The sequence below is a fragment of the Eriocheir sinensis genome, chromosome 33 (genome assembly GCF_024679095.1).
Source record: "Eriocheir sinensis breed Jianghai 21 chromosome 33, ASM2467909v1, whole genome shotgun sequence".
Taxonomy (NCBI): domain Eukaryota; kingdom Metazoa; phylum Arthropoda; class Malacostraca; order Decapoda; family Varunidae; genus Eriocheir; species Eriocheir sinensis.
The window spans coordinates 11877915-11903393 of record NC_066541.1 but is presented as its reverse complement, the minus strand read 5'-3'; the positions used below and the strand labels follow the sequence as shown (position 1 = coordinate 11903393).

At 43.1% G+C, this 25479-nt stretch overlaps 2 protein-coding genes across 6 annotated transcripts in view; one reads left to right on the top strand and one right to left on the bottom strand.

Annotated features, from left to right (window-relative positions):
- Nucleotides 1-5061, bottom strand: part of LOC127006745 (progestin and adipoQ receptor family member 4-like) — a 42517-nt gene extending 37456 nt beyond the window's left edge. Inside the window, exon 1 of one of the 3 annotated variants that reach the window (XM_050877033.1) lies at nucleotides 3697-5061. In XM_050877033.1, the coding sequence (XP_050732990.1) occupies nucleotides 3697-4078 (382 nt within the window). In that variant the 5' untranslated portion in view covers nucleotides 4079-5061. The remainder of the gene's footprint in view (nucleotides 1-3696) is intronic. The other 2 variants (XM_050877034.1, XM_050877032.1) reach the window with 2 other exon arrangements.
- A 2989-nt stretch (nucleotides 5062-8050) lies between these two features.
- On the top strand, nucleotides 8051-24304 carry LOC127006743 (sorting nexin-29-like). 3 transcript variants are annotated; one of them, XM_050877028.1, is made up of 18 exons: nucleotides 8051-8398; nucleotides 10015-10092; nucleotides 10308-10372; nucleotides 10612-10745; nucleotides 11122-11195; nucleotides 11989-12134; nucleotides 12990-13089; nucleotides 13824-13976; nucleotides 14402-15041; nucleotides 15434-15572; nucleotides 16375-16516; nucleotides 16677-16869; nucleotides 16991-17159; nucleotides 18000-18074; nucleotides 19177-19377; nucleotides 19943-20083; nucleotides 20199-20338; nucleotides 21191-24304. In XM_050877028.1, the coding sequence occupies exons 2-18, from the start codon at nucleotides 10071-10073 to the stop codon at nucleotides 21327-21329; spliced, it is 2673 nt and encodes an 890-aa protein (XP_050732985.1). In that variant the 5' UTR covers nucleotides 8051-8398; nucleotides 10015-10070; the 3' UTR covers nucleotides 21330-24304. The 3 variants fall into 3 exon arrangements, with proteins under 3 accessions (XP_050732985.1, XP_050732982.1, XP_050732984.1); XM_050877025.1 differs by having other exon boundaries at nucleotides 14399-15041; XM_050877027.1 differs by lacking the exon at nucleotides 8051-8398 and adding an exon at nucleotides 8432-8622 and having other exon boundaries at nucleotides 14399-15041.
- Nucleotides 24305-25479: the final 1175 nt, after the last annotated feature.

The window sequence follows — 25479 nt, the reverse complement described above, 5'->3', positions numbered from 1 at the left end:
AAATAATAACAAAAGTCTATAAAAAAGAATAAATGTAGCAAAAATGTATAAATAAACAAACTCAAAATAATAACAAAAGTCTATAAAAAAAGAATAAATGTAGCAAAAATTAATAAATAAACAAACTCCAAATAAACAAAAGTCTATGAACAGCATCAATAGAGTAGCAAATCAGTAAACAAACGCCGAATAATAACAAAGGTCTATAAAAAGCATCAATAGAGTAACAAAGCAGTAAACAAACTCCGAGTAATAACAGAAGTCTATGAACAGCATCAATATAGTAACAAATCAGTAAACAAACGCCGAATAATAGTCTACTTTCTTTTCGATGAAGTAAAATTATCTAAGCCCCTATTTTCAGCCCCTAGTACTCCCCTTAGTGATCCCTGTTTAGCCTCTACTCCCCCATGGTCCCTTTTCAGTCTTTAGTGGTCCTCGTGTCCCCTAGTGGTCTCTTTCTAACCCCTAGTATTACCCCTAGATGTTCTTTCTTATTCCCACTCACGTAACGCCAACCAACAGTCTTTTTGTTAGTAAACACTGATGACTGACCCAGATCATATACCCCCCCACACACACCTACCTATATATACACCTTTTTTCCCCTATTTTTCCTCCCTTCCTACAAAAAAAAAGGAGTTGAAGATTGAGGGAGGAGAACCAGGAAGGGGTGGGTCTCTTCCTTCCTTCCTTTCCTCTCATTTCTCCTATTCCGAAATGATGTATAAAGAAGAGAGACCGATAATTTCTTCCTTCCTTTTGTTTTCCGAATGTATGGAGAGTGATAAAGAGGAGGAGGAGGAGAGGGGGGAAGGAAGAGGAAGAGGGGGGGAAGGAAGAGGAAGAGGGGGGAAGGAAGAGGACGGGGGGAGGGGAGACGGAAGGACAGAGAGAGAGAGAGAGAGAGAGAGAGAGATGAACATGAAAGTGAAGAGGATAAGAAGTAGAGAGGAGGAGGAGGAGGGGGAGGAGGAGGAGGAGAGAAAGGAAGATAAAAGGGTCAAGAGAGAGAGAGAGAGAGAGAGAGAGAGAGAGAGAGAGAGAGAGAGAGAGAGAGAGAGAGAAGAGGGAAAGAAATGGGGGAGGAAGTAATACGAGGAAGAGGAAGAGAAGAGGAGAGGATACGTGAGTGCTGACCAGCGTTATGTAACCTCTTGGACGAGTGAGAGGGAGAGGGAGAGCGAGTGAAAGGGAGAGTGGGAGAGTGAGTGGAAGAGCGGGAGAGAGTGGAAGAGTGGGAGAGAGTGGGATAATGGGAGAGAGTGGAAGAGTGAGTATATGGAAAAGTGTGAGAGTGAATGAAAGTGAGTGGGAGAGTGAACGGAAGAGTGAAAGTAAATGAAAGTGAGTGGCAGTGAATGGAAGAGAGTGGGAGAGTGAATGGAAGAGAGTGGAAGATTGAGTGAGTGGAAGAGTGAATAGAAGAGAGTGAATGAAAGTGAGTGCGAGAGTGAATAGAAGAGTGAGAGTGAATGAAAGTGAGTGGGAGAAAGTGAAAGTGAATGAAAGTGAGTGGGAGGATAAATGGAAGAAATAAAAATGAATGAAAGTGAGTGAGAATGTGAATGGAAGAAAGTGAAAGTGAATGAAAGTGAGTGGGGGAATGAATGGAAGAGTGGAAGGGAATGAAAGTGAGTGGGAGAGTGAATGGAAGAGTGAAAGTGAGTGGGAGAGTGAATGGAAGAGTGAAAGTGAGTGGGAGAGTGAATGGAAAAAAGTGAAAGTGAATTAAAGTGAGTGAGAGTGAATGAAAGAAAGTAAAAGTGAATGAAAGTGAGTGGAGGAATGAATGGAGGAGAGTGAAAGGGAATGAAAGTGAGGGGGAGAGAGAGTGGATGGGTGAACAACGGGTGGGTGAGTGGTCGGTGGATGCTTACTTCACCCGCCCCCTCCCCCCTCCATCATCACCCCCCCTCCCCCGCGGTTGTCAATGACTCACCACTACCTCCCGGATCCACGTGCCCCCGAGGGTGACCCGTGGCCCCTATTTTCAGCCTTATTCCCCTTAGTGATCCGTGTATACCCTCTACTCCCCCATGGTCCCTTTTCAATCTACTATGGTCCTCGTGTCTCCTAATGGTCTCTTTCTAACCCCTAGTATTACCCCGAGATGTCCTTACTTATTCTCAGTGCTCCCCTTGGTCTCCTTTCAGCCAGTCCCATTGCTTCCTAGTGATCCGAATTTTACCCCCAAGTAGCCCTCATGTTTACTAGTGGTCCCTTCTTATTCCCTAGTGTTTTTCTTATAACTCAATAGTATTCATTTATGGTCCTGGTGGCCCAAAATTCTTCCTCTCACCTTCATTTACTCATAATTATCTCGTTATTTTTTTGCCCTATACATGGTCCCAAACCCTACCCCTACTGCTTCCCCATGGTCCCTCATTAATACTCCTTTAAGGCTCTGGTGGTCCCAAAATCCTTCCTCTTACTTTAATATAATCATCGTTGTCTCTGGTCTCTTTTATAACTTCCCTAACTAATCCCATTCATGTCCCTAATGGTACTGCAATGTTCGTGACCGGAGCACATGACCCTAAAGTTTTTTTTTTTTTTCTCAAAAGTAAAATGATCAGTCTATCAAAACAAGTTGAAAGCATAAGTAAGCAAATCTAAGTTTCCCATTAATCTTAAAGTCCACAATCTTCCCTAATAAAGTAAACTAACAAACGACTCAGAAATGTATCATGTAACAGTTGCCCCCTTGCCGCCCTTGCTCGTGACCTCTTGCATGACCTCTGAGCTTGACCATAATCCGTTTTCTACTAACCCACTTGGCAGCGCTCCTTGCCCAAGACCCTTGACCCTGGCCACTTAAAAAAAATGACCCGTTTCTCTATTCGTTGCGTAACCCGTCTTGTTCTGTATTCCCTGTCACGTGTTCCCCATCGCCCTGCAACCCCTGTCCTCAGCTGCTCCTCGTTCCACCCCTTATCGACTGTTTCTGACCCTTGTTTATCGTATCGTATCCCCTGCCGACCGTATCCTACCTCCCAGACCACGTTCTTGGGGCCATATTTTTAAACATTTCTGCACCCAAGAACACGTAATTTACTAGTCTTTCGTGGGAGTTTAGGGCATTTCCAGGGGTACTTTTATGACCCTGGTGGTAGTCTGAGCCTTGTTCTGTACCGTGAACCTAAAAGAACACTCATTAGAACTCGGTTAACCTCCTTGTTGGCCTTTGGAAATAGTTGGTGTGAGGGGCGGGAGCATCTGACAATACCAACCTTATTAGCCCCTGGTCACTGCATTGTCCCCCTGTCACGTTTCTTATCATCCCCTGACTCACGGTTTTTAAGCCTCCGTTCACTGTTTCACTCACTGCCCCACGTTTCTTAGCTCGTTTTGTTTCACTCATTACCACGTTTCTTACTCCCTGTTCTGCTTCACTCACTATCCCACGTTTCTTGGCCTCCGTTCACCTGCTCAGCCTCTCAATATCCCTGTCGCCTGTTCCACCCCGTACGTGCCTTGTTCCAGGACTGCACCGCGTTCATTGACCTCGTTCCTTGTTTCACCCTACGTCCTTCGCATGTCCTGTCTACTCTTCCATCCTCAACTACTTTCTTGTCAACCGTTCCACCTCGTGTTCCTCGCTCCACCCCGTGTTCCTCGCCCCACCCCGTGTTCCTAACTCCACCCCGTGTTCCTCGTTCCACCCCCGCGTGTCCTGCGTACGTGAACTCTTACCGTGGGTGATGATGTTGATGGTTTCATTGTGGAAGTAGAAGAGGCTCATGAGGCAGCCCCACGCAGACAGGAGGGGCCGGTAACCCGTCTCGATGTAGGGGTTGAACTGCAGGTGTTTGGGCAGGTCGTTCCGTTTGAGCAGGGCCTTTTTCGACCACAGGTGTAGCGAGCACTGCTTACTGCTCGACTTTTCCTCCGACATCAGCGCGCCATTGTGCAACTGGGACCAAGTCTGGTCACCACGAGCCTCCCCCACTGTTCTTTGTCTCAGCTTACTTTCTGCTGCAGCTGACGCCGTTCCTGCTGATGCTGATGCTGCTGATCCGGCCCCGGCATCGGCAACCCCGCCGGAGCTCTGCTTGCCCGCGCCGCTCGCCGACATGCCGCCGTCAGCACTACACTCACTCCGCGGGGGTAATATCACAGCTTGCCCATCAACGACACCTTAGAGCGGCACCCGGGCACCCAACGCGGCGCTGGGAGGGAACGTGAGGGCCAAGGGCTAAGGGAGGAGGGTGTGCGACGCGTGGAGGTGTGCTGCGGCGAGTCTGGCGTGGAGAGAGCGCGAGCACCACACTGAGACGGGCGAGCAGAGCCAGGCGCACCTCGGCACTGCTGTCTGCTGTGCTGCTCCCCGGCCTGTGCACCACCACGCCGCCCCGCCTACCTACCTTACCCTGCCCTCCCGCCTCGGCCAGGGCCCACAGACTATGCCCACCGATGCCCAGCTCGTCCCTGACCCACAGCACCACCTGAACGCTAACACCGCCTTACACGAGACACGCCGGGGGCAGGGGCGGAGGCCACGGCGCCGGGGACTTCGCTAAAGCTTCTCAAGCGGTGACAATACGCCGCGAGTAAGGACACCTAAGGCAGCCCCGTGTGTCAAATCCTCAAACGTTCGAGGAAACAAGGATGCCGGACGTAAAAACACAGGGAATCGGGGAAAAAATGAAACTTGGACGGGGCGACGGTGACCCTGACGAAGCGGTGCCTGGCAACCCTCGCATCAGTCAGCTGTTGGATCGATGCTGGGGGAAAGGTGCCAGGGCAAGCGCGCATGACGTCACCTCTGTATTACGTCACACACACACACACACACACACACACACACACGAGGGTTGACCAGCTGATGGACACTAGTATATATAAACACTGATCACGGAGACATGCCAAAAGGACACTCGCCAAATGACATGCTCGTAGGCAACTCCCAACACTCTAAGGACCGTCCATAACACCAGGCTATACGCTCCGAGGCAGATTCGATCGGTTCTGGCTTTTGGGTCCCCTGCAGGCGTCTAAAATTGGCTTCCGCGCATTGGCGAAGACTCACTTGCTTCTATATATAATACTCAGACGTTCATAGTACCTAACAACTTTTATTTTGGTCTTTCCTTCCTACTCTCTTCCTCTCATTTATCACCTCCCTCAACCTTTAGTCTATTGTTTTTCCATCCCTTTATCCTCCTCCTCCTCCGTGTGTTGTCGATAGCATGATAATGAGAGGAATCAACTTCAGAGGGAGGGAGGAGGAGGGAGGGGAGGAGGAAGCGGCGGTCAGGTGGGGAGCTAAAAATATGATGAATTAAGATAAGGTGTGCGTGTGACGAGGTACTGTTGGCCGCCTGCCTGCGTCTGTCTGGGGTTCTGCTGCTGCTACTACTGCTACTACTACTATTACTGCTACTACAACTAATAATAATAATAATAATAATAATAATAATAATAATAATAATAATAATAATAATAATAATAATAATAATAATAATAATAATAATGATAATGATAATAGACGTAGGTGTTTAATAGCTCCTACCTAGCTACACTCAACTATTTCTGAATTTATAATATAGATTAATTGCAACGTAAGTAATCTGTCAGTATGTTTTCATCAAGATTATGGAACTTTTTTCTCACGTGGACAAGCTTTTTCATGTCAGAGTCTGGATGTAATCAGTCCACGTAATCATAAGCGTCACTGATTGTAGGGTTTTATTTTTCTTTCTATTTTCTCTACTTTCGATGTCTGCAAAAATCATGTCTACTTGACGTTGACATACGCGGTTCCACTCCACATGGAAAACCACCAACACGCCAACAAGTAAATTATGCACCAAGTGTGGGAAACAAGAGAGAGGATGTTGAAGAGCACACAGCCAAGAGAAGAGGATTGCGAAATAGAGACGATCAGCTTCCAAATGGGCTGCGGAGATGAAGGCGATGGCTCTGAACACACGTCAGCGTCTACGTCAGCTGTGGTGGTTTGAGGGCCGCTGCTCCCGTGTACTACTACCAAGGCGACTGTGGTCCATAGTCTTAACCCAGTAGCTGCGGGGATCATGTTTCTTAAAGGCCCCTCTAAGCGAGAAAAATGAGAAAAAATCATCACTCACGCAAACCATTTCATAATATATTTCAACGCATTTGTGATCAGTTTATGCATCATCTATTTTGGGGGGTTTACTGTATATCATGGTAAAAATATGGCCCGTCGCTGGTACACGGTAAGGCCACAAATTTGCCCCATTACGACTATTTTTCAAGGAGGCCAAAGAGTTACCCGGGGTTTTCAAGAGTGTTATCTCCCGTTGAAGGTCCAGAAGCCATGTAAAACTATCACTAGCATCACAAAACAGTCCATGAAAATTCCAGCAACTTCTACGAGAGGCTTTTTAAACAAGCGAACAGAAGTGCCTATACGTTTAATATTACGGGCTCATTTTTTCTCTAGCCTCCGTGCGCACCACCATCCCTCGGCCGTCAATGTTTGCCAGCCTCCCTACAAGTGCTCGCCATAATCGATGTAATTGATTGCAAGTAATGAAGTACACCCACCACTAATATTGGTTCATCCCGTCCGCACCGAGCACACCTTTCTGCCAAACTTTTTTTTTTTTTTTTTTTGCTCGAACACACGTATACTCACTCTGCGTATATTTAAACCTCCCCATTCCTCCAACCCACTTTCGTTACTTATTCCTTGTATTAAGAGACAAGAGTGAATTTCGTAAAGCCCGTGTGTTGTAGAGAAGATACAGGCGTTGGTGCATCGAGTATCCTGCCGCGCCTCGAGAGTTGTGGATGAAACAATACATCACTCGGGGGTTTCCCGGGGATAACGAGAGCAGAGGAATGGTTGAGATAGTAAAATAAGGAACATGATCAGTTGGTGTAGCACGTTACAGAGGTAAAGGCTTAATATCATTGCCAAGGCTGAGTTAAGTCCAAAATACTGGCAATAAAGTGACGGTAGCGGTGGGATTCTGTGATGCTTTTATATATTAATTGTATACAATATTGTCCATGGATATAGAAATGCCCCACGTTCTCGTAGAAGGAATCAAGGGTTAACACACGTCCTACATTTACCTGAAGGGGAGAAGTCATGTAATAATGGCATGCAAGTAAAGAGTCCGACGGCCTGAGTGCCAAAAGATTCGTCACGCATCTCAAGGGCCCGTGTTCGAATCCTGCTGGATAGGTTATTTATCTGCTTTTTTACAATAAAGGAAGCAGCTCAAGGGCACAAAAAAAAAAAAAACATCCTGCTATGCACTCCTGTAAGAGAGTAGATAAAAATAATTGACTAGCAGAGGGTCAATATCGGATGGATTCTAGATATACTCCCTCTTAAAAGAGTTCATGTCGTAGGCAAAAGAAAATACAGACGAATAAGTCTGTTCCAGAGTTTACCAGCGGAAGGGATGAAATAATGAAGATGCTGGTTAATTCTTGCATAAGGGAATTGAATAGCATATGAGGGATGGAGGGATGAGCTAGAGTAGAAAGTCGTGTGCAGCGTGGCCGCGGAAGGGAGACAAACATTCAGTTAGCAAGTTCAGAAGAGCAGTCAACATGAAAATATTGGAAGAAGATTAGAGAGATAACACTGCGGCAACTTTAAGAGGTATCGAAGACTGTCAGTGAGTGGAGGAGAGTTGATGAGACGAAGAGCCTTTTTCTACTCTCTCCAAAAGGGCTATGTGTGTCAGTGTGTGGAGCACCGCACATGAGATGCATACCTATTGCGAGGGTGGATCAAGCCCTTTAAAATGGATGTTTGATTAATTTACTACATGTATTTGAGAATGAACAGGATCGCAGCATCAGCGTGGTGACCCCTGCAACAAAGCCGTGCTCCGTGTGTGTCCGAGTGGACCGTCTTGGCGCCAGGACGGGGCCGCTCAACTGTGTAGTGTCCTGTACCGCCACTGCGAACCCTCTGTGTACCTATTTACACCGCTAGAAACAAGTATCTGGACTGCCCTATGGTAAGAATCATGGATGTAAGACCAGGAAACACAGAAAGAGGAGGGAATACGCCCCCACAAGGCGGAGGGAAGTCCCGGGGCCCAGACGGTGCGGGGGGCGGGGCGGAGGGAGCACAACAGACGGAACCAGGAACACTGCGGGGCTCGAACAGGACGAGACGGAACACGCGGAGGCAGCAGGGCAGCCAGCCAGACAGTGTGCCAGCGTGAGGCGCGGGGCGGGTGGCGTGCAGGCGGCGGGGGCGGCGGGCTGAGGGCGCGGCGGCGAGGGCGTCACGAGACCCGCAACCTGTGGCTGGCTGTGTCACCTGTCTTGTGACCTAATTGACACGCTGACCTGGATTGCCTGCTTACCCATGACCCACACCGGTGCCCTGGTGCAGCCCCGTGCGTGACCGACCTCCCCGCCTCGCCTGCTCGGTATCCAGGTGAGAAGAAGCCATAACTCGAAAAGTAGACATTTGCGACGGAAATTATGTACAAAATCGTGCAATTCACTACATCTATCACCAGAAAAACATGAACTAGGTAAGAAAATCGTTGGTTGGGTGAAACTGTAAATTGTCTCTGTTTAGCCCCATGGAAGCCATAAGACCACTGGCTATTGTCAAGCCTACCATGAAGAACAATGGGTACCTCCTTAAGAACAAAGGTATTCCTCTTTTTTACATTCTTCCAGAACTCATAAAAGAGATAAAACTTCACAGGGCTGAGGGTGCAGAGCCCCTGTAAGAAAGTTGCAAATATATATTCATTACGGATATTTTCACTGTGTTGCAGTTTCTCTAATGTATATTCACCTATCATAGTAATCCTAAATGATATATTTTTTAGATGTTCTGTCGTCTAGAATTATAAGTTTCTACAGTATATTTATATAATTCTTCCTTACATTGCCCTAATTACTGTGCCATGATATCTGAGTTGCTCTTTCGTGGAAACCTGAGGTTTTCTTTCTGTTACTGGAACAGGCGTGTGTGAGCCACCTACACTCATACCTCAATGAATCTGATCCCGGGTGAAATGTGTGGTCACTTGGCTGTGGGAATGTCAATCTCAGGGGTTCAGGCCACCAAGGCTGGGCGTTCAGATAAACAGCTGTAATGCCCCCACGAGCTTCTTTTCTAAATCCTTCCTATTTCTCAACACAAATAACACGAGAAATGGCTGCCTGGGATTGAACGCCACCAACATGACGGAGAGCCACCAAGGGTACCCCTGGCTAAGTGGGTTATGGGAGGCTTCATCAGGCCCTATGTAGATTAATTTCCGTGTGTTGACAATGTCCCTTGAGACATAACTCCACAATGTCCTTTTAGACATACCTCCAACATTCCCATTTTCTATCAACCTCGAGCATGGGCCATCCTACCTATTGGGAAACTCAACAGAACTGCAGGAGAGGATGCCCACCACTATGCCACCACTGTAATGCCCCGAGCTTACTTTCCATCCTTCCTATTTCTCAACACGGCCTCTCGTGTATCGAAATAACACGAAATTAATCAAGAGTGAGGGCCAGCTGCCTGGGATTGAACCCGACCAGCGTGACGGAGAGCCACAAAGAGGTACCCCACTGGCTAAGTGGGTTATGGAAGGCTCGTTCATCAGGCCTTCGCCACACTACACAGCCGCACCTCCTCCCAGTAAGGATGAGAGGACATCTGTATAAAGACTTCCCACAGCTCCTCGTTTGTTTCAGTAATATTGGATAACTGAACCACGTTAGAAATATAAAAACCCGACTGCCAAACAAACCTAAAGGACAGTTACCTAACCCCACCAGGAATGGGGGCTTGATCTCAGAACAATGCAATCCTATTATCTAGAATTTCAGTTGTGCCTAAGATTTTTTGGGGGGTGTTACATTTAATTACTGATTAGATGCTTCACATATAACTGTCAGTGTGTGGTCTGTCATATACAAATAATATTGAAGTGTTTGTGGACAAATTACTTTATCTGGTCAAAAGGTAGTGCCTCTGATATTTCCAGAGGACTTTATATTTTGTGATGTCACTAATAAAAAATGCATGTGTTTCAGAGACAATGTGAAGCAGCACAGGTGTAACGGTGGCGGGAGGGAGAAACGGGATTAACATGTCTACAAGCTGTGATCCTGGTGAGTGTCTGTGTTGCTGGTGTCTCAAGTGGATAGGGATGGCTGTGAAGCTCACTTGCAAGGAACACTTATATATACCTACATATCTACATATACATAGAATAATGGAATCCTTACCTTTTTGCTTGATGCACTTTGTAGACAGTGGAACTCTTGACTACATGTTGCTCTCTGCTCACCCTGGTTTTATGCTAATGATGGTTGCATGTCCTCAGACCCTCACAGCACTAAGAGACAAGAGCTGCTGTCGGGAACCCTGTCAGCAGTTAAAGGATGCCAGGTACATTCACGTCTTAGAAGAATCACTCCTTGAAGCCATTCCTGTAACAGTGCAGAAGAATATTCTTTAGGAAGCAACCACTGTCAAATAGTTAAATGTGTCATACATTATACATAGTTTGTATGTACTGAATTATATTGTTTTTAGGTGATGAGCCAGTTCTTGAAGTTTGCTTTACACCTCTCCTCTTATGTATGGAAACAAGATCATCACTCAGGTGCTATTACAACATTCCACAGGTGAGGTTCGGTGGCCGCACAGAGCTGGCCACAGAGTCAGACGAGAGAGTGGCCTTCCTGTGCACCCAGCTGGAGGACACACTCTCTCATGGCCTCAAACCTCGGCCCCCAAACAGAGGCCTCGCTGCCATCAAGTTAGTGGTCCACATTAACTTTCTTCTTAGGATCCTGAACACTTATATAGTCACACACATTCACCAGAAATTATTGCTTTAGTTGCAAACATTTTCACCTTTTTAATGCAATGAAGCTTTTAGGAACTTTTCTTTCACATTAATATTTCTTTAACTTAATCAAATTTAGAATGTCGTCAAATTTCAGTTTTATATATATATATATATATATATCTATATATATATATATATATATATATATATATATATATATATATATATATATATATATATTCTTTACTGTGATTTTTTTACCAAGACAATTTTAGCAGAGACTTTGGTGAAATTTCTTCCTTTAAAGTTTTGTTGAGTTTAAATTCTCTTGTTCTTTTTGCAGACAAGTGACGGGCATTGTCACCTCAGGCCTCAGCCTCAACCTTGGGCTCCCTGGCACTGAGAGTGAGACTTCAGGTGAGTGGTGACAGGTGCTGCCTCCAAGCGATGGGACAACACCACTAACAGTAGTGTAAAACCCAGAGGTGGGCGCGGTACTGAAAAATCAGTAGTGCGGTTGCGGTAGTGCGGTACTTATTCTGGAGTAGTGCGGTTGCGATAGTGCGGTCCCATTTTTTCTTTCCTAGTGCGGTACGCGGTACTGCGGTAGCGGTAGTCAAAATAAAAAATACTTCAGTGCCTATCCTGGCTATCCAAACAAAGGAAACATGCTTAAAATAGTACAGTGAAAAATCAGCCGGCACCACGGACGGGTCCGGGGTTGAAATGGCCGGCACCGCGCAGGTTAAAGAAGACTCGCAGTGTAGTAGTTTAGTCTGTCTATTTAGTATTTTATTTGAACAATAGCTAACTAAAAAGTCAGAATGATTAAATCACTGATTCTGATGACTTATACCAATTGACTGATTGAGTCCAATTTATTGGGAAAAAACATTTCTGTGAGCATGCCGCGCTGCAAATGTCGTCTTCGATAGTTTTCAAAGTATACTGCAAAAAAGTACAGCAGGATTTTTTAGTGTGGTCTGCGGTAGTGCAGTATTTTCACACACTAAGTATCGCACTTGTCTACCTCTGGTAATACCTGATTTGTCTTACATCTTGTTTGTTATGGTGTTGTATTCTCATTATTCAAGAATACCCTCAGCTTCAAATATATTAAATCCAAGAAACTAACCCTCATAGTGAACATAGTGCAAACTTTGTCCTCCACATGCTGAGCACTGAAGCTGTTTCTCGCTGTGCTCCTCAGTGCTGTGGTGGTACGTGCGGGAGCTGCTCACCCGCCATGAGTATGAACGTTTTCTCTTGCTGAAAAATGTTAGCACTGATGTCGGGAGAGGTCGAGCATGGCTGAGGAGTCTGCTCAATGAACATTCCCTGGAGAGATATATGCATGTAAGTTTTAGTGTGTGTGTGTGTTCATGTGTGTATTTACCTAGTTGTAGTTTTACAGGGCATAGGCTTATGCTCGTGTGGTCCCATTTCCATATCTGTATTTGTCCAGCTTTTCCTTAAAGTTGTGCACACTCTTCGCCAATACAACATCCTTACTTAGTCTGTTCCAAACCTTTATGTTTCTTTGCGGGAAGCTATATTTCTTTATGCCTCTCAAGCATCTTCCTTTTCTCAAATTTTTACTGTGTCCTCGTGTGTTGCTGGTGTTTCTTCCTTTTCTTAGTAGTAACATCTCATTGTCTGCTTCCCTTTTATTCCATAATTTATAAATTTGTATTAGGTCTCCCCTTTCTCTTCTTTGTTCCAGTATTGGCAGGTCCATTTCCTTTAACCTTTCTTCATATGACAATCCGTCCAGTTCTGGAACCATTTTCGTTGCTATTCCTATCCTTCCTCCATACATTGTAATTATTATTAAACACTATTTGTGTGTGTTGGACTCACAATCCCCAGTCAATATTGTCTCCGAAAGAGCTTGGACCTTATGTGATTGATCTTTGGCTGTGACTTTAACCTCACATTGCATCCACACACATCCAGGAGGCAATAAACAACCCCTAACTGATACCCATTAACCATTCATTACTGGGTGGACAGATTAAAGGAGACTCTTCATGTGTCTCCACTATGCCCAGGAATTGAACCCTGGACTTTTCGGTTTTGAACCGAGTTCACTCACCACTACACTGCGAAGCTCTTTGTGTGTGTCTGTGTGAGTCAAATATGTAATGACTGTGGTTTTGTGCATTCTATTGCTGACATGCATGTGATGCGCTTGTGTTGATTGTGTTGCAGATAGTGGTGTGTGACGAGGTCATGCTGGAGCAGTGGTACGAGAAGTGGGCCTTTCTCCGGCAGCAGGAGATGGCTGCCATGCTGCCCAACCTGGCCGCTGGTGGGTCTTCATCTCTCATATGTTGTCATGAGTAGTTTACTTTTCCAGTACAAGTGTCCACCATTGAAGGAATGCTTCATCAAATCATTTCATTGCACCTTTTGTATAGATAGATAGATATCTCTGCAAGCCTTTGTTTTAACTTTTGTCATTGTGCTTTCAGTCTCTTACCATTCAAATATAAATAGCCTCGAGGCTTTTTTTAATGTGTAACAATGTTGTGTTGTGGCCTGGCTCAGGGCAGCAGCCATGCCACATTGCAGCACCCTGGCATGGCTCACGCACTTTACACTTTATCTTCTTTAGTAGAATAAACTTTTACCCAGAATGTGATTATGGGAGTGTGCTCCCTTCCTTCCGTGGTGGATGCCTGCACAGTGAGCCACTATTAACAATTTTTTAAAGTTTGGAATCTGTTTGAAGATGATAATTTTTAATGCTTGACAGCATGTTAAGCTATTTTCAAGTTAGAAAGTAGAAACTCGGAATTAAAAATATAAATTTTCTCTTTTTTTAAATTAGTTTCACAGTTGTAAAACAACTGTAGTATCATATTATGTAAAAACTGTAGTGTAATATTTATACAGTCTGAGTGGTCAAACCAGCCTCTCCATGTGGCTCTGTTCATTCTCTGGTTCTCTTCACCACTGCAACAATCACTTATCAGGGACATGTGTTGTGATAACATTGTTGTTCCAAGCCTGAGGTTAACTTTGCTTATCTCTTCTGCTAAGGTTTGGACTCTATACTATTTGCTATTAACATTGATAATGCTGAGCTGAATGGTGGGTGCCAGAGTGAGGGGGAAGCAAGGCCTGACACTGGATCCTCGGGGACCCTGGAGCCTGAAGCCCAGGTAGCACCGCCCACGCCTGTGCCGGCCACAGGTGAGCTACCAGCTCAGGTGTTTTGCTCCTCCTCTGTGTTATACAGGTGCATGAATATTGGAGCTGTTTACTTGTTTTGTGACCAGGGATCCTTTATGTGGGTAAAATAGATGACGGGGCCTCACATTTATATTGCATCTATTTTTAATTCCCTAATCACAGGTACATACAGAAAAAAATAATCTTATAAGACTTTATGCACATCTATAAGGAAATTGTTATATACTTATTTCAGTGTTTTGTTTGTGAATGACAGCAACAACTATTTTACAATTTCATATTAATAATTATTTACATTAAAAATGTTTTTTAGCAAAAATGTGATGCTGCAAGTTGCATTAGTGATATTTTGAGTGGTTTCATATATTGTTGTATTAATCTGACTTTGCAAAGTAAGTTAAAGAAATACTTCCTCTGCACAGCAGAAAGTTCAGCTGCTGCCAAGAGGAGAGACATAAGGAAAAAGAAAAAAAAAATACCTTCACAGCTGATCTCCTTTGATGACGACTACTCTAGACCAGACCAGGCCGACGTGCGCTCTCCCCTCTACCACAGCGCACCCACCACATGCCTCAGCTCCCCAGCCCCCAACACGGCCAGCTCCACACCCTTTGCTGACCGCCTGGAGAAGTATGCACACCTACAAGAACTTGAACATGCAAAGAAAGCACTCAAGTCAACAGGAAAAGCTGAAAGTCAGAGCCAAGAGGGTGTAGAAAAATCAAAGGGGATGGGAAACGTGAGTGGCACGTCAGTGAAGGAGACCATGAGTCCCCTGCAGGACTGTGAGGAGTTTGAGAACAGGGGACTCAATGCAAAGAAGAGCTTTACCTTTGATGACGACTCCTTGCATGAACCCAGTTACCAGCAACTCTTTGAGAACATCTTGCCAAAGCAGATAGACTTCTTGCCTGAAAGTAACGGGAATATCACTAGTGAGAACAACATGGGACCCAACAATGCTCCCGTCACAAAGCCTCAGAGGCCAAACAGCATATACAACCAGGAAACAGGTTCTTTCAAGTCCAACCAGTCCAATCTCTCGGCTGACAGCTTCCCCTCAAGGTTGGTGTCGCTTACAGCTCCTTGCCTCACACTTATCCTTCTTGAATGTGGCCCCTCAAAGTTAGTCTCCCATAAAGCAGAGTACAGCTATCCTTTAGGTTTTCCCTTGGACGAGTTACAAAGCAGTGTGTTCATCCCCGTCTGTCCCCCCTAAGTTCTGCTGTCACAAGTTAAGTGGTCTTGCTGTCTAGAGGATGGGAATTGTTAACAAAAATATAATTGCTGAAAAGGCTGTAGTTAAATTTTGCTCTGATTTTTTGTGAGTAATTTTCTGTTTAAAATATTCAAAGTATTATTCCAATATGTAATTTCACAAAAAGTATTTTCTGTAATTTTTATGTTCATTGCCATCAGTATATGTCTGCATGATAATCTTGTCTCACTCTGACCAGTGACGGTGACGCAGGGACGGTGTTCACCCCCGTCGGCAGGAACAATGCCTGTAGCCTCATCCCCGTCAGCCCGAGAGGCTTCACCCCCTTCACTGGCTCACGGTCTGACGATGAAAACTCCATCCATAGCTACACACAGGTCAGCTGCTCGCCAGGCTGTCTGTCTATTTATTTGTGTTTCATTCCAATTACCACTGCAGGTATTTTCAACAGAATCATCAAAATCTTTCCATTCCTCTTGGACTTTTTTCTTACTTAACAGGAGATCCTTTCAGCTCACAAGTTATTTTGAATTGAACAAATACAAATTTCTCACTCACGGTATGCCTTTCTGGCTCTTCAGTGTCTCCACATTTTTCCATTTTGTCTTACACGGTTTCTTATTTAACAGGGGACGCCCTTCTTCTTTGCACAGGTGGGCTACTCATTACTCCCTTGTCTGTATCTGATGTTTCATTCCCTGCTACGATTTCTTTCTTTTCCCAAAGTTAATATAGGAGGCATATTTTTTTCCCTTCACTTTTTCTAAAGTTAACTTTCATCCTCTCTGAATCAACAGCTTCCTTTACTTGCTTTGTAATTTTTATTCCCATTTATGGGCTTTGTAGTTGCTAAGCTGAGGTGCATCTTTATTTTCAGGTGTTCAATAAGCCCAATAATTTAATATCAATAGGGAAGGTACAAACTTCTATTTGCTTTAATTTTTCTGAGCATTTTTGTAATTACAAAGTGCAAGTAATTAGTAAATTTATGTTGACAGTAATGATAATTAGTTTAGGTTAGTTGTAACGGCTTTAGTTTATAATATCATCTTGCCCAGATATTGATTTTTTTGTGTGTGAAAAAACTGTAGATTTCATGGTGCACTGTGCAGTACTGTTGCATTCCTGGGCCACCTGTTTCAAGCAGCAGATGGTTGATTGGTTTTCCTGTCCCAACAGGAGGTAGAGGAGGCAGCAGCGGCAGCAGTGTTGGCGGCGATGGAGAGTCGTGGTGGTGGCAGCGGGGGTGTTATCAGCCCCACCTCTGTAACCTCCACACTGCCCAGCTCCTCCAGCGGGGACACCACCACCCTCACCCTCGGTGTGTACCAATCGCAACAAGCCCTCATATTTGCCAAACTGATCAGGGGAACACTGAAGTCACTATGTCCAAAGGTTCATTGTATCTGAAGCTATTGTTGTAAGCACTGCCTCATATACAGTGATGGACAAATCATAAACTGTTGCACCAATAACAACAGATGAGCTAAAATCTGCCGTCCTGGAGATAAGCCGTGCGAGGGATGCAGCGGAAGGGCGGCGGGCGGAGGTGGCGGCAGCCCTGGCCCAGGAGATGGAGATGTCCTCCATGCTGCGAGCAGAGATTGCCCTTCAGCAGAGCCAGCAGCAGGACACTATGGACAAGCTCAATGTCAGGCTCAGTGCACTAACCAGGTCAGTCCAAAGGAAGTGGAAATTTAGTCATGCTTGGCATTACCACAAATAGCAAGGAGTCTGTTGTTGTTTTCAGTAGTGTACTTTTCATTAATTTTCCACTTTGCATGTGTCATTGTAGGGAAAATGAACTACTGAAGCACCAGCTCAAGAAGTACGTCGGTGCAGTGCAGTTGTTGCGGCGGCAGGAGAGCCAGGAGGGGGCGGGGGGGCAGGCGCTGAGCAGAACCACCCCAGAATACCGGGACTACCACCATGAGGCAACGGCCTACGAGAAAAAACTCATACAGGTGCGTGTGCGTCGGGGCCAGACTTAGGGCAGACCTACAGAGCCCTGGCCAGAGTCTCAGGCTGTCCATGGCCCCCACACTGATGCATTAATTACAATGATTTATACTATTTGCCATTCACTCTCCCATTGCAGCTCAGTCTGATCCAACGCTGAATACTTCAAAACCTGCCTTCTTGTCTGCCTAATCAACTTTGATTTTCAGAAGTATAACCCTTCATAAAATTGTGGTCACTTATACCTTATACATATACTTGTGTAAAAGTCAGCTTCATGTAAAGTTGACCCTCCAAGTTTGATGTGCTCAACTGAGGAATGAAGTTAAGCCCCCCAGAATAGTATCCTTGTAAAAATCTACAGCCTAAAATTGAACTGAAAAATCTTTTAAAAAAGTAGACTTTTACGTGAGTACAATTATATGACACTTTCATTGGTGGATAAGTTTTGTATGTTAATCTAAAAGAAATTCCATTACTTATAGGATTTGTTAAAGACCTGATAATATTATATTGAGGATTGTTTGAAAACCTGATTGTTTAAAATCCTAATGGTGTTACATCATGTAATATGAGGTGTGTAGTGGGACAATGATAAGACCTGATAAGGCTGCCTCAGTTATCAGTAGTGATTTGTGAGGAATCAAGTGATATACACACTCTATTCATCTCCTTTACTATCAGTCATCATGCTACACGATAACAGACCTAAACAGTGGCAGTGCTTCATCCACTCGTCTTTTCTTCCTCCCGCCTCTCCACTCATCCTCCCATTCATGCACCCTTCCTTCTGTCTGACCCGCTACCCATGGCCACTATGAAGACAAGAGTGTATTCGCCCCCAGGTGGCAGAAATGCATGGAGAGTTGATGGAGTTTAATGAGCGGCTCCACAGACTTCTGCGCCACAGAGAATCACAGGTGAGTATCGGCCTCTCTGTGCCTTGGGGCTGAGATGCTCAAGGCTGTGAGGAAAGAGTATTCAGAGTAGCCTGCGAGGGAAACATAGCAGAAGCCTTGTGTAATGATTTTTTTTTTTTTTTTTTTTTTTTTTTTTTTTTTTTTTTTTTTTTTTAGCAAGGGAGGCAGCTCAGGGGCAAAAACAACTACAACAACAAATAAAGCCCGCTTGGCACTGCTGTGAGAAGTAAAACGTGCAAGAAAAATATACAATGCATGTAATAAAATAATTAGTCAGGGAGCATGTGATGAGAAAGAAGAGTAGAGTTTGTTAGAGGTTGAATAAAAAGTATATATGAGAAAGATATTTATAAAGGATGGAAGGATGCAAGCATAGAATAAAACTTTATGAGGCAAGAATTGTGTATGAACAAAGAAACTCATATCATTCTAGCTGATACAGGTAACTCTCAATTTATGCGGGTATTGTGTCCTGGAAGAGGTCGCGTAAATCAAAAACAATGTAAATCAAACAAGAGGTAGGTTTCTATCGAAAAATGAATATTCACTTCAGTGGAGAGAGAGAGAGAGAGAGAGAGAGAGAGAATATCCATATCACCGAGACATCCACTCAGGCACTCAGTCTCAGCCTCACTCGTGTGAGGAAGAAATGATCGAGGGACACCATGAGCGACTGGCTAGTATTGGTACCGGTACTGAGCAGTCTGGTACTGCTACCGTACCGTATAGCTGGTACCGTTAGTACCGGTACTGGTACCGGTATCTGTCCACCCCTATTGTTGAATAGCGTGGCAGCGTGGGTACTGTATTGTTGTTCAAGTGGCGTGCGGGAAGAACTGAGCTCAGCTGTGTGGCCGCGGCGCCGTGTGAGTCCAGTTGCGTGAGACATCTGGTGGCCACTCCATAAAATATCGTGTATAAGTGAAAAAAACGTGCAAATTAAGTATTTATTTGGATTTTGGACCCCGCGTTATTTCAAAAACGCGTAAACCAAACTCACATAAATCAAGTTACCTGTAGTTCTCACACAAAGTAATTCATACCACACCATCTAAAGAAGGGAAATCATGCCACACCATCCTAACTCCTCCATCCATACAAGGTCCGAAACCTGCGCCAGCAACTGGTGGACCTGCGAGGACCCTTGCCTGACACCCCTGAGGAGGAAGAGGAGGAAGACTTAGCGAGTCCGAGAAGTCCAGCCGAGATGGACGCCAACCCCAGCACTCGGACCCTCATCAACATCTGGATACCCACGGCCTTCCTCACTGGAGCCTCAGCAGATGCTCACCATGTTTATCAAGTGAGCTCCATCTCTTCTCTATTCTCACTCACTAGTCACTGTTTCCTAGACTCATCCAGGTTTTTTCACATCTACTGTTCATAGATTAAAGCCGTCAGGTTGGCATGTGCATATGAAAGGTGTGCCTAAGAAAGGATAGGTGGAAGATATTGTGTCATGTTTATCAAGTGAGCTCTATCTCTTCTCTATTCTCAATCACTAGTCGCTGTTTCCTAGACTCATCCAGGTTTCTTCACATCTTCCTGTTCATGACCTTCACCCTTCCGCGCTGTCTTCACCAGATTCTCTTAACTTTACAGCAGTCTGTCAGAGCTTTCAAAGTTAGAACATAGATTAAAGTCGTCAGGTTGGCATGTGCATATGAAAGGTGTGCCTAAGAAAGGATAGGTGGAAGATATTATGTCATGGCTGTTTCATGAAGGGGTTTTCAAGATGGAACAATACATTAGAGATCAAGATATGAATAGATAATCAAATGCACACACACTGAAATATTTTGAAAGAAAACAAATAATGTGAAGATAGGGCTAGGAACACCTATGATAACCTAATGTTATTCCTCCAGATATACATTCGCATAAAAGATGATGAGTGGAACATATATCGGAGATTTGCTCAGTTTTATGAGCTTCACAAACACCTCAAGAAGAAGGATCCAATTATAAAGTCCTTTGAGTTTCCCCAGAAGAAAACATTTGGCTATAAGGTAACACTTCCTGCTATTTTCTTAAGTTATATATCAATGAAAATACTCTCGTGTAAGGTGGATGCTGAAGTATATGATTTAATATTTGACTAAAATGTGTGTGTCACCTGTTCAGGACGAGAGTGTGGTGGAGGAGCGGCGGTTGCGGCTGCAGCATTACCTGCGGCAGGTGGTGAACCTCCTCCTCACCTCCCACCCTCAGCTCATGGCCTCCCCGGACAAGGCAACCTTCACGAGTGTGTTGCCTTTCTTCTCGTAAGTATGACTTCTTTGGGCAGATGCAAGATTTTGTTGCTATAATTAAATAAGTGATCCTATGACCATACTCTTCTCAAAGAAGTGTGTCCTATAGGCTCCATCCATAGCAGTGAGGAAGGAGTGTCAGGTATTTTGTCACCATTTGATTGACAGGCCTTCATAGCCAGGATGTAGCCTTGGCCTTGGCCACAGCTATGGCTGAAGGCTTCTACATGAGGTGCCAAGTGATTTGTAACATGCCAAACTTCACTATTATTACCCTGGGCCACCAAAACTCAGCACAGCTGCAATTAGTCAAAGAATGCATTGAGTTGCTACACAGTATCATTTGAAGAGACTTCATATGTCCTTGGATATACTCATCATTTACAGCTTTCCATCATTTGTAAGTATAAGAAGGAACATATTCAAAGATGCAAAGTCTTTGCCCACAACACTCAGTTTAACCCTTTCAGTATGTGACGCAGACGTCAGCGTCACAGTATGGAAAGGGTTAAGTGGATTAGATATAAGGTAAAGATACAGCTGGGAGCATATGCTATGGTTGTACATGGCCACAGTGATTATCTGTGTCTCATTGGCCTTTGTCCCTGTGGCGGGTAAGAACCTTCTACCCCAGGACACAGGGCAGGGGTGAAATCTGGGTTACCACAGTTTACCCTCCCCAGGTACCCACCCTAAAGGGAGGATGAACAGATGGAGGAATTGGGTGCCAATTGGCCAGGCTACTATCAAACCCAGGCCCATAGTCATGGCTAGTTTCACTGTATTAGTGTAGTCATGAGATCACTTTTAACCTTGAATGTTCATAGCTGATATGATCTGACCTGTGCTAACCATGACCTGCAGAGAGGTACAGCTGACCCAGGATGGCAGCAGCAGTAGTGGCAGCAGACACAGATCGTCCAGGAGGGGCGTCCTGTCCCGGCTGTCTGGGGGCCCCCTGGAGCAGGCGGTGCAAGACTCCCCACAGTACAATGGCCTCTGAGGCAACACTGATCACCAGGACAGATCTGAAGACTCATATCTAGCCAGCAACAGGTAGTGTGTGTGTGTGTGTGTGTGTGTGTGTGTGTGTGTGTGTGTATATATATATATATATATATATATATATATATATATATATATATATATATATATATATATATATATATATATATATATATATATATATATATATATATATATAAGAGAATTTTATACTGTTCATATGTTTGGAGTATTCTACATATATGTATTTTATGCAAATGTTGCCTGTTAGTCTTCTCCAGATCTCAAGAGCTTTGCTCATGATGTGTTTTATAAGTTTTTAGCAGGCCGTAGCTGAGTGTGAAGGCAAGTCAATCCTTAACGTCAGTCATTATTGTATTTTCACACTTTTAAGCCACTCTCGTTTGGAAGGCAAGTTTTGAGGAAAGTTAAGGATGTAATTAAATTTCACAGACAAAATTAATCTTTTAACAATACAAAAGTGCTAGACTGTATTTGCATTATCCCTGCTGACTAACTTCATCCATCTTGGTGCACCAGAGTGCTATTCTGGCAGTGTCCTTGGTGCCCGTGTGGGGCAGGTGGTGCAAAAAAGTTCTTGCCTTTCTTAAGCTGTGAATGGAGTTAATAATAAACCATTTCTTTGAGATTTACAGAATTACTTCCTCTTGGTCCTTGTTAGGACATTTTGAGGAATATCCTTTAATTTGTTGCCCCTTGTGCCAGTAACTTGCCAAACACTACAAAACATGTTGGAAAACCATATTGCAGTCAGAGTAGACTTAAAGTGAGCAGGTTGTTTGTATAAGTTTTGGAAAACTGTGTTTGGTGAGCTGTACCTGTTTGGCTAAACTCAAAGAAAAGTAATTACTTTTGGGTGTTGGCATCAACCAAAATCTGTAACACTGATTTGAGTACTTGGGCATCATGGAGACTGGTCCACAGTTTGCCCAGTGGGGTGGCTTACAAGTTGGTGAATATTGTAGCAAAGTGTGTGTCATCGCGGTTCTCAAAAGAATTTTCGAGGTGTGACCTGTCATTAATGTTTAGATTCACTATTTGTGATTAATATGGAATGGAAATGTGTTAGTGAGATTTCTATATTTATGGAGAAGTTTTATATTTTCTACAGCCAAATCTTTTATATTAGCTATCTTATACATCACTCCTGAGTGATGAAGAGTCCCTCACAGGTCCCTTGCATGAGTCACAGTTCTCTGGTGATCGTTTGACGTGTACTCTCTTGAAGTAGTCTCAGTTTACACAGTTTAGTATATTTACTGGAGATTTGCAAGCATAATTTATACAAGCATTTTATATAAAGTGTTGCAAGATATAATTATATCTTATTATATTACTTGTTAAATTTATTGCCATACCATTATTCTCATGTGAATGTGAAACTATATACTATGTTTTAAATATGCCATATCAAGATGGAGGCCCATCTGTTTTGTGCAGGGACCATTATACAAATAGCATGTTAGAAATATATATATATATATATATATATATATATATATATATATATATATATATATATATATATATATATATATATATATATATATATATATATATATATATATATATAAAATTCATGCTTGGAGTAGTTAAATAATTCAAAGTCAATTACAATTCCAGTTGCTTTACCAGGGTAATCATGAATTACATTTTAATATTACATTTACTGATAGTTTGTATTGAATATCTTCCACTATTTCAAATTTAACTAAAGATGAAATTACTATTAGATGTTGAAACTTCGAAACATTGAGCAAACATTTTAATCTACTGTAATTCTTACTTGAAGAGTGTGCAAGATTACCTGTGTTGTGTTATCAGTAAGTTAGACATGTGCAGAACATGTCAAGATTTTTTGTCATGGAAGTTCAGTAAGAGAATCAGCTAAAGATTCAAGTGACAGGTGGCTCACAAATAATTATAATCTTAATGTCACAATGCTACCTTAATGTTGTCACTGAGGTTCGCTCTGTCACTGAGAATTAATACTTATTCTACTAGCTTTATGCTCTGTGGTTAGTACACTTTAAAACTTAAAAGTTAATCTTAAAAACTCAATGATTTACAGTTACTTTTTAATTTAAAAGCTCAGTTACAATCACAGCTATTTTTATATTTAAAAATAATTGCAGTTACTCATTTTTTCATCAATTACATTCACATTCCATTGTTATTATAATTACTCCAAGCCTGGTATATATATATATATATATATATATATATATATATATATATATATATATATATATATATATATATATATATATATATATATATATATATATATATATATATATATGAACAAATTATATTTATCCATTATTACTCAGTACTTTTAAAGTAATTGGTCCCATACAAACATTAAATTAAAATTGAGTGCAGAGTTCAGGCTTTAAAATATGGGATATGAGATGGAGCTTTTTTTTCTATGAGTGTTTGGCCAAGAGGAAGAAAGGAACTGAGAGGTTGTGAGGCTGAACAATACAATGCAGCTGTGTGAGAGGGTGTGCGTGTGATGCTCTAGCGGCAAAGTGGAGTGACTGTGTGTGATGCAGCTGCAAGGTTTAACTGTGGTGCAGCCTAAATATTAAAAAAATAATAGTACATATTGTGATTGGATTTTGTAGGACAATCAGTTGATGTAAAATTCTTCAGATTTTGTGTCAATTTGCTTAATAGTAAATTGCCCATAAATATTGCTTGAGCTACCTCAGTTTTTGTTGTTTCTTTTGAGATTTAGAACTTCCTCTGTATTGATGGACAAGATTAATACTCAGAGGGTCAGGGTGTGTCAGTCTGGTGTGCTGCTGTGGTGTGGGGAGGTTGTGTGTGTGTGCATGTGTGCTGGGCATCCCAGCATGAGGCAAGGCCAACTGTGCTGCTGCATATGATCAGCTGTTGGCAGACTTCCATTATAGTAAATGTGATAAGAGTAAAATATTGAAATTATGGTTTACTTTCCTTCATCCTATATACACTATTGTTAACTATCTCAAAGTTCTCTCACCTGTGCAAGAAAGGTAAGATGACAGGAAGTCATTCAGTAATGGTAGCAAGTGGAAACCTCAAGGAAAGGATCCAGGAAGTAGAAAGGCTGCAATCATGAGCCAGGCTGAATGCGAAGAAAGGCTTTTACTAAAGATGGCCAGTGGACAAAATTACCACCTAATGGCTTAGTTTGACAGAGTAACAATGTCATAAGCCTGAGGCAAACTTTAAATTTACCATACCATCAGACCCTATGACGAAGTACCATCAACTGGGGTGAATTTGGACTTTTTTTTTTTTTTTTTTGTGTGTGTGTGAATTCTACTTTAGATTTTAGGTCAACATGTGATGTTAAGTATAGTATGTGAGGCTGGTCCACTGGGGTATTGACTCATAGTACTGTGATATTTAAAATCTTTCATATAAATTTTTCATAAACATAATAAAGGGTGTCCGAATCTAACCCGATTTGGGGTCATTTCAGACACTTGCATCAAAGTCGGACAGTCGTAGAAAATGTGTTTGGAGAACTACCCTGAAATCCCAGTATATTCTCAGACATATATGAGGTCAATTCGGACAGTTTTAGGCTTTAAAAAAATTGTTTTTATGCCATTACAAAAATATAGTTATTCTCTGTTAAAGCAGAGGTATTACATACCATAGAGTAGGAACACATTATCATTTTCCTTCTGTTTTGGTTAAACAAAACACTTATTCATATTTTACTACCTACTTTACCTGCTGGCAGTGTTGATGACACGCCCACGCCTCACCCAATCAACCTCACTTATAATTGCTGATGCCAAATGGTGATTTCACAATGGTCGAGGCCAACAAGACGCCACAAAAGCACCACATTAGCACTGAATAAATAAAAAAAACTAAATAATTAATAATAAACACTGTAAACAATGAATAATAAACACTGTAAATAATTAATAATAAACACTGTAAACAACGAATAATAAACACTGTCAATATTGAATAATAAACACTGAGGATTGGGGGGCTCCCGTGGTCCCGTGGTGGAGTCTCCGCCTTGCGCTCCAGCGGGGTGCTGGAGCGTATAGGTTCGAGACCTACCCGGTGCCATGGGAGTGGAAAGGTGGGCTCTTTCCGACACCCCCAGCCCC

Coding starts and splice junctions, on each gene's coding strand:
- LOC127006743 (XM_050877025.1), top strand. CDS start 10,071: ATGTCTACAAGCTGTGATCCTG. Junction 10,373..10,611: donor CAGCAGTTAAAGGATGCCAG/GTACATTCACGT, acceptor AACATTCCACAG/GTGAGGTTCGGTGGCCGCAC. Junction 16,870..16,990: donor AGGCTCAGTGCACTAACCAG/GTCAGTCCAAAG, acceptor GTGTCATTGTAG/GGAAAATGAACTACTGAAGC.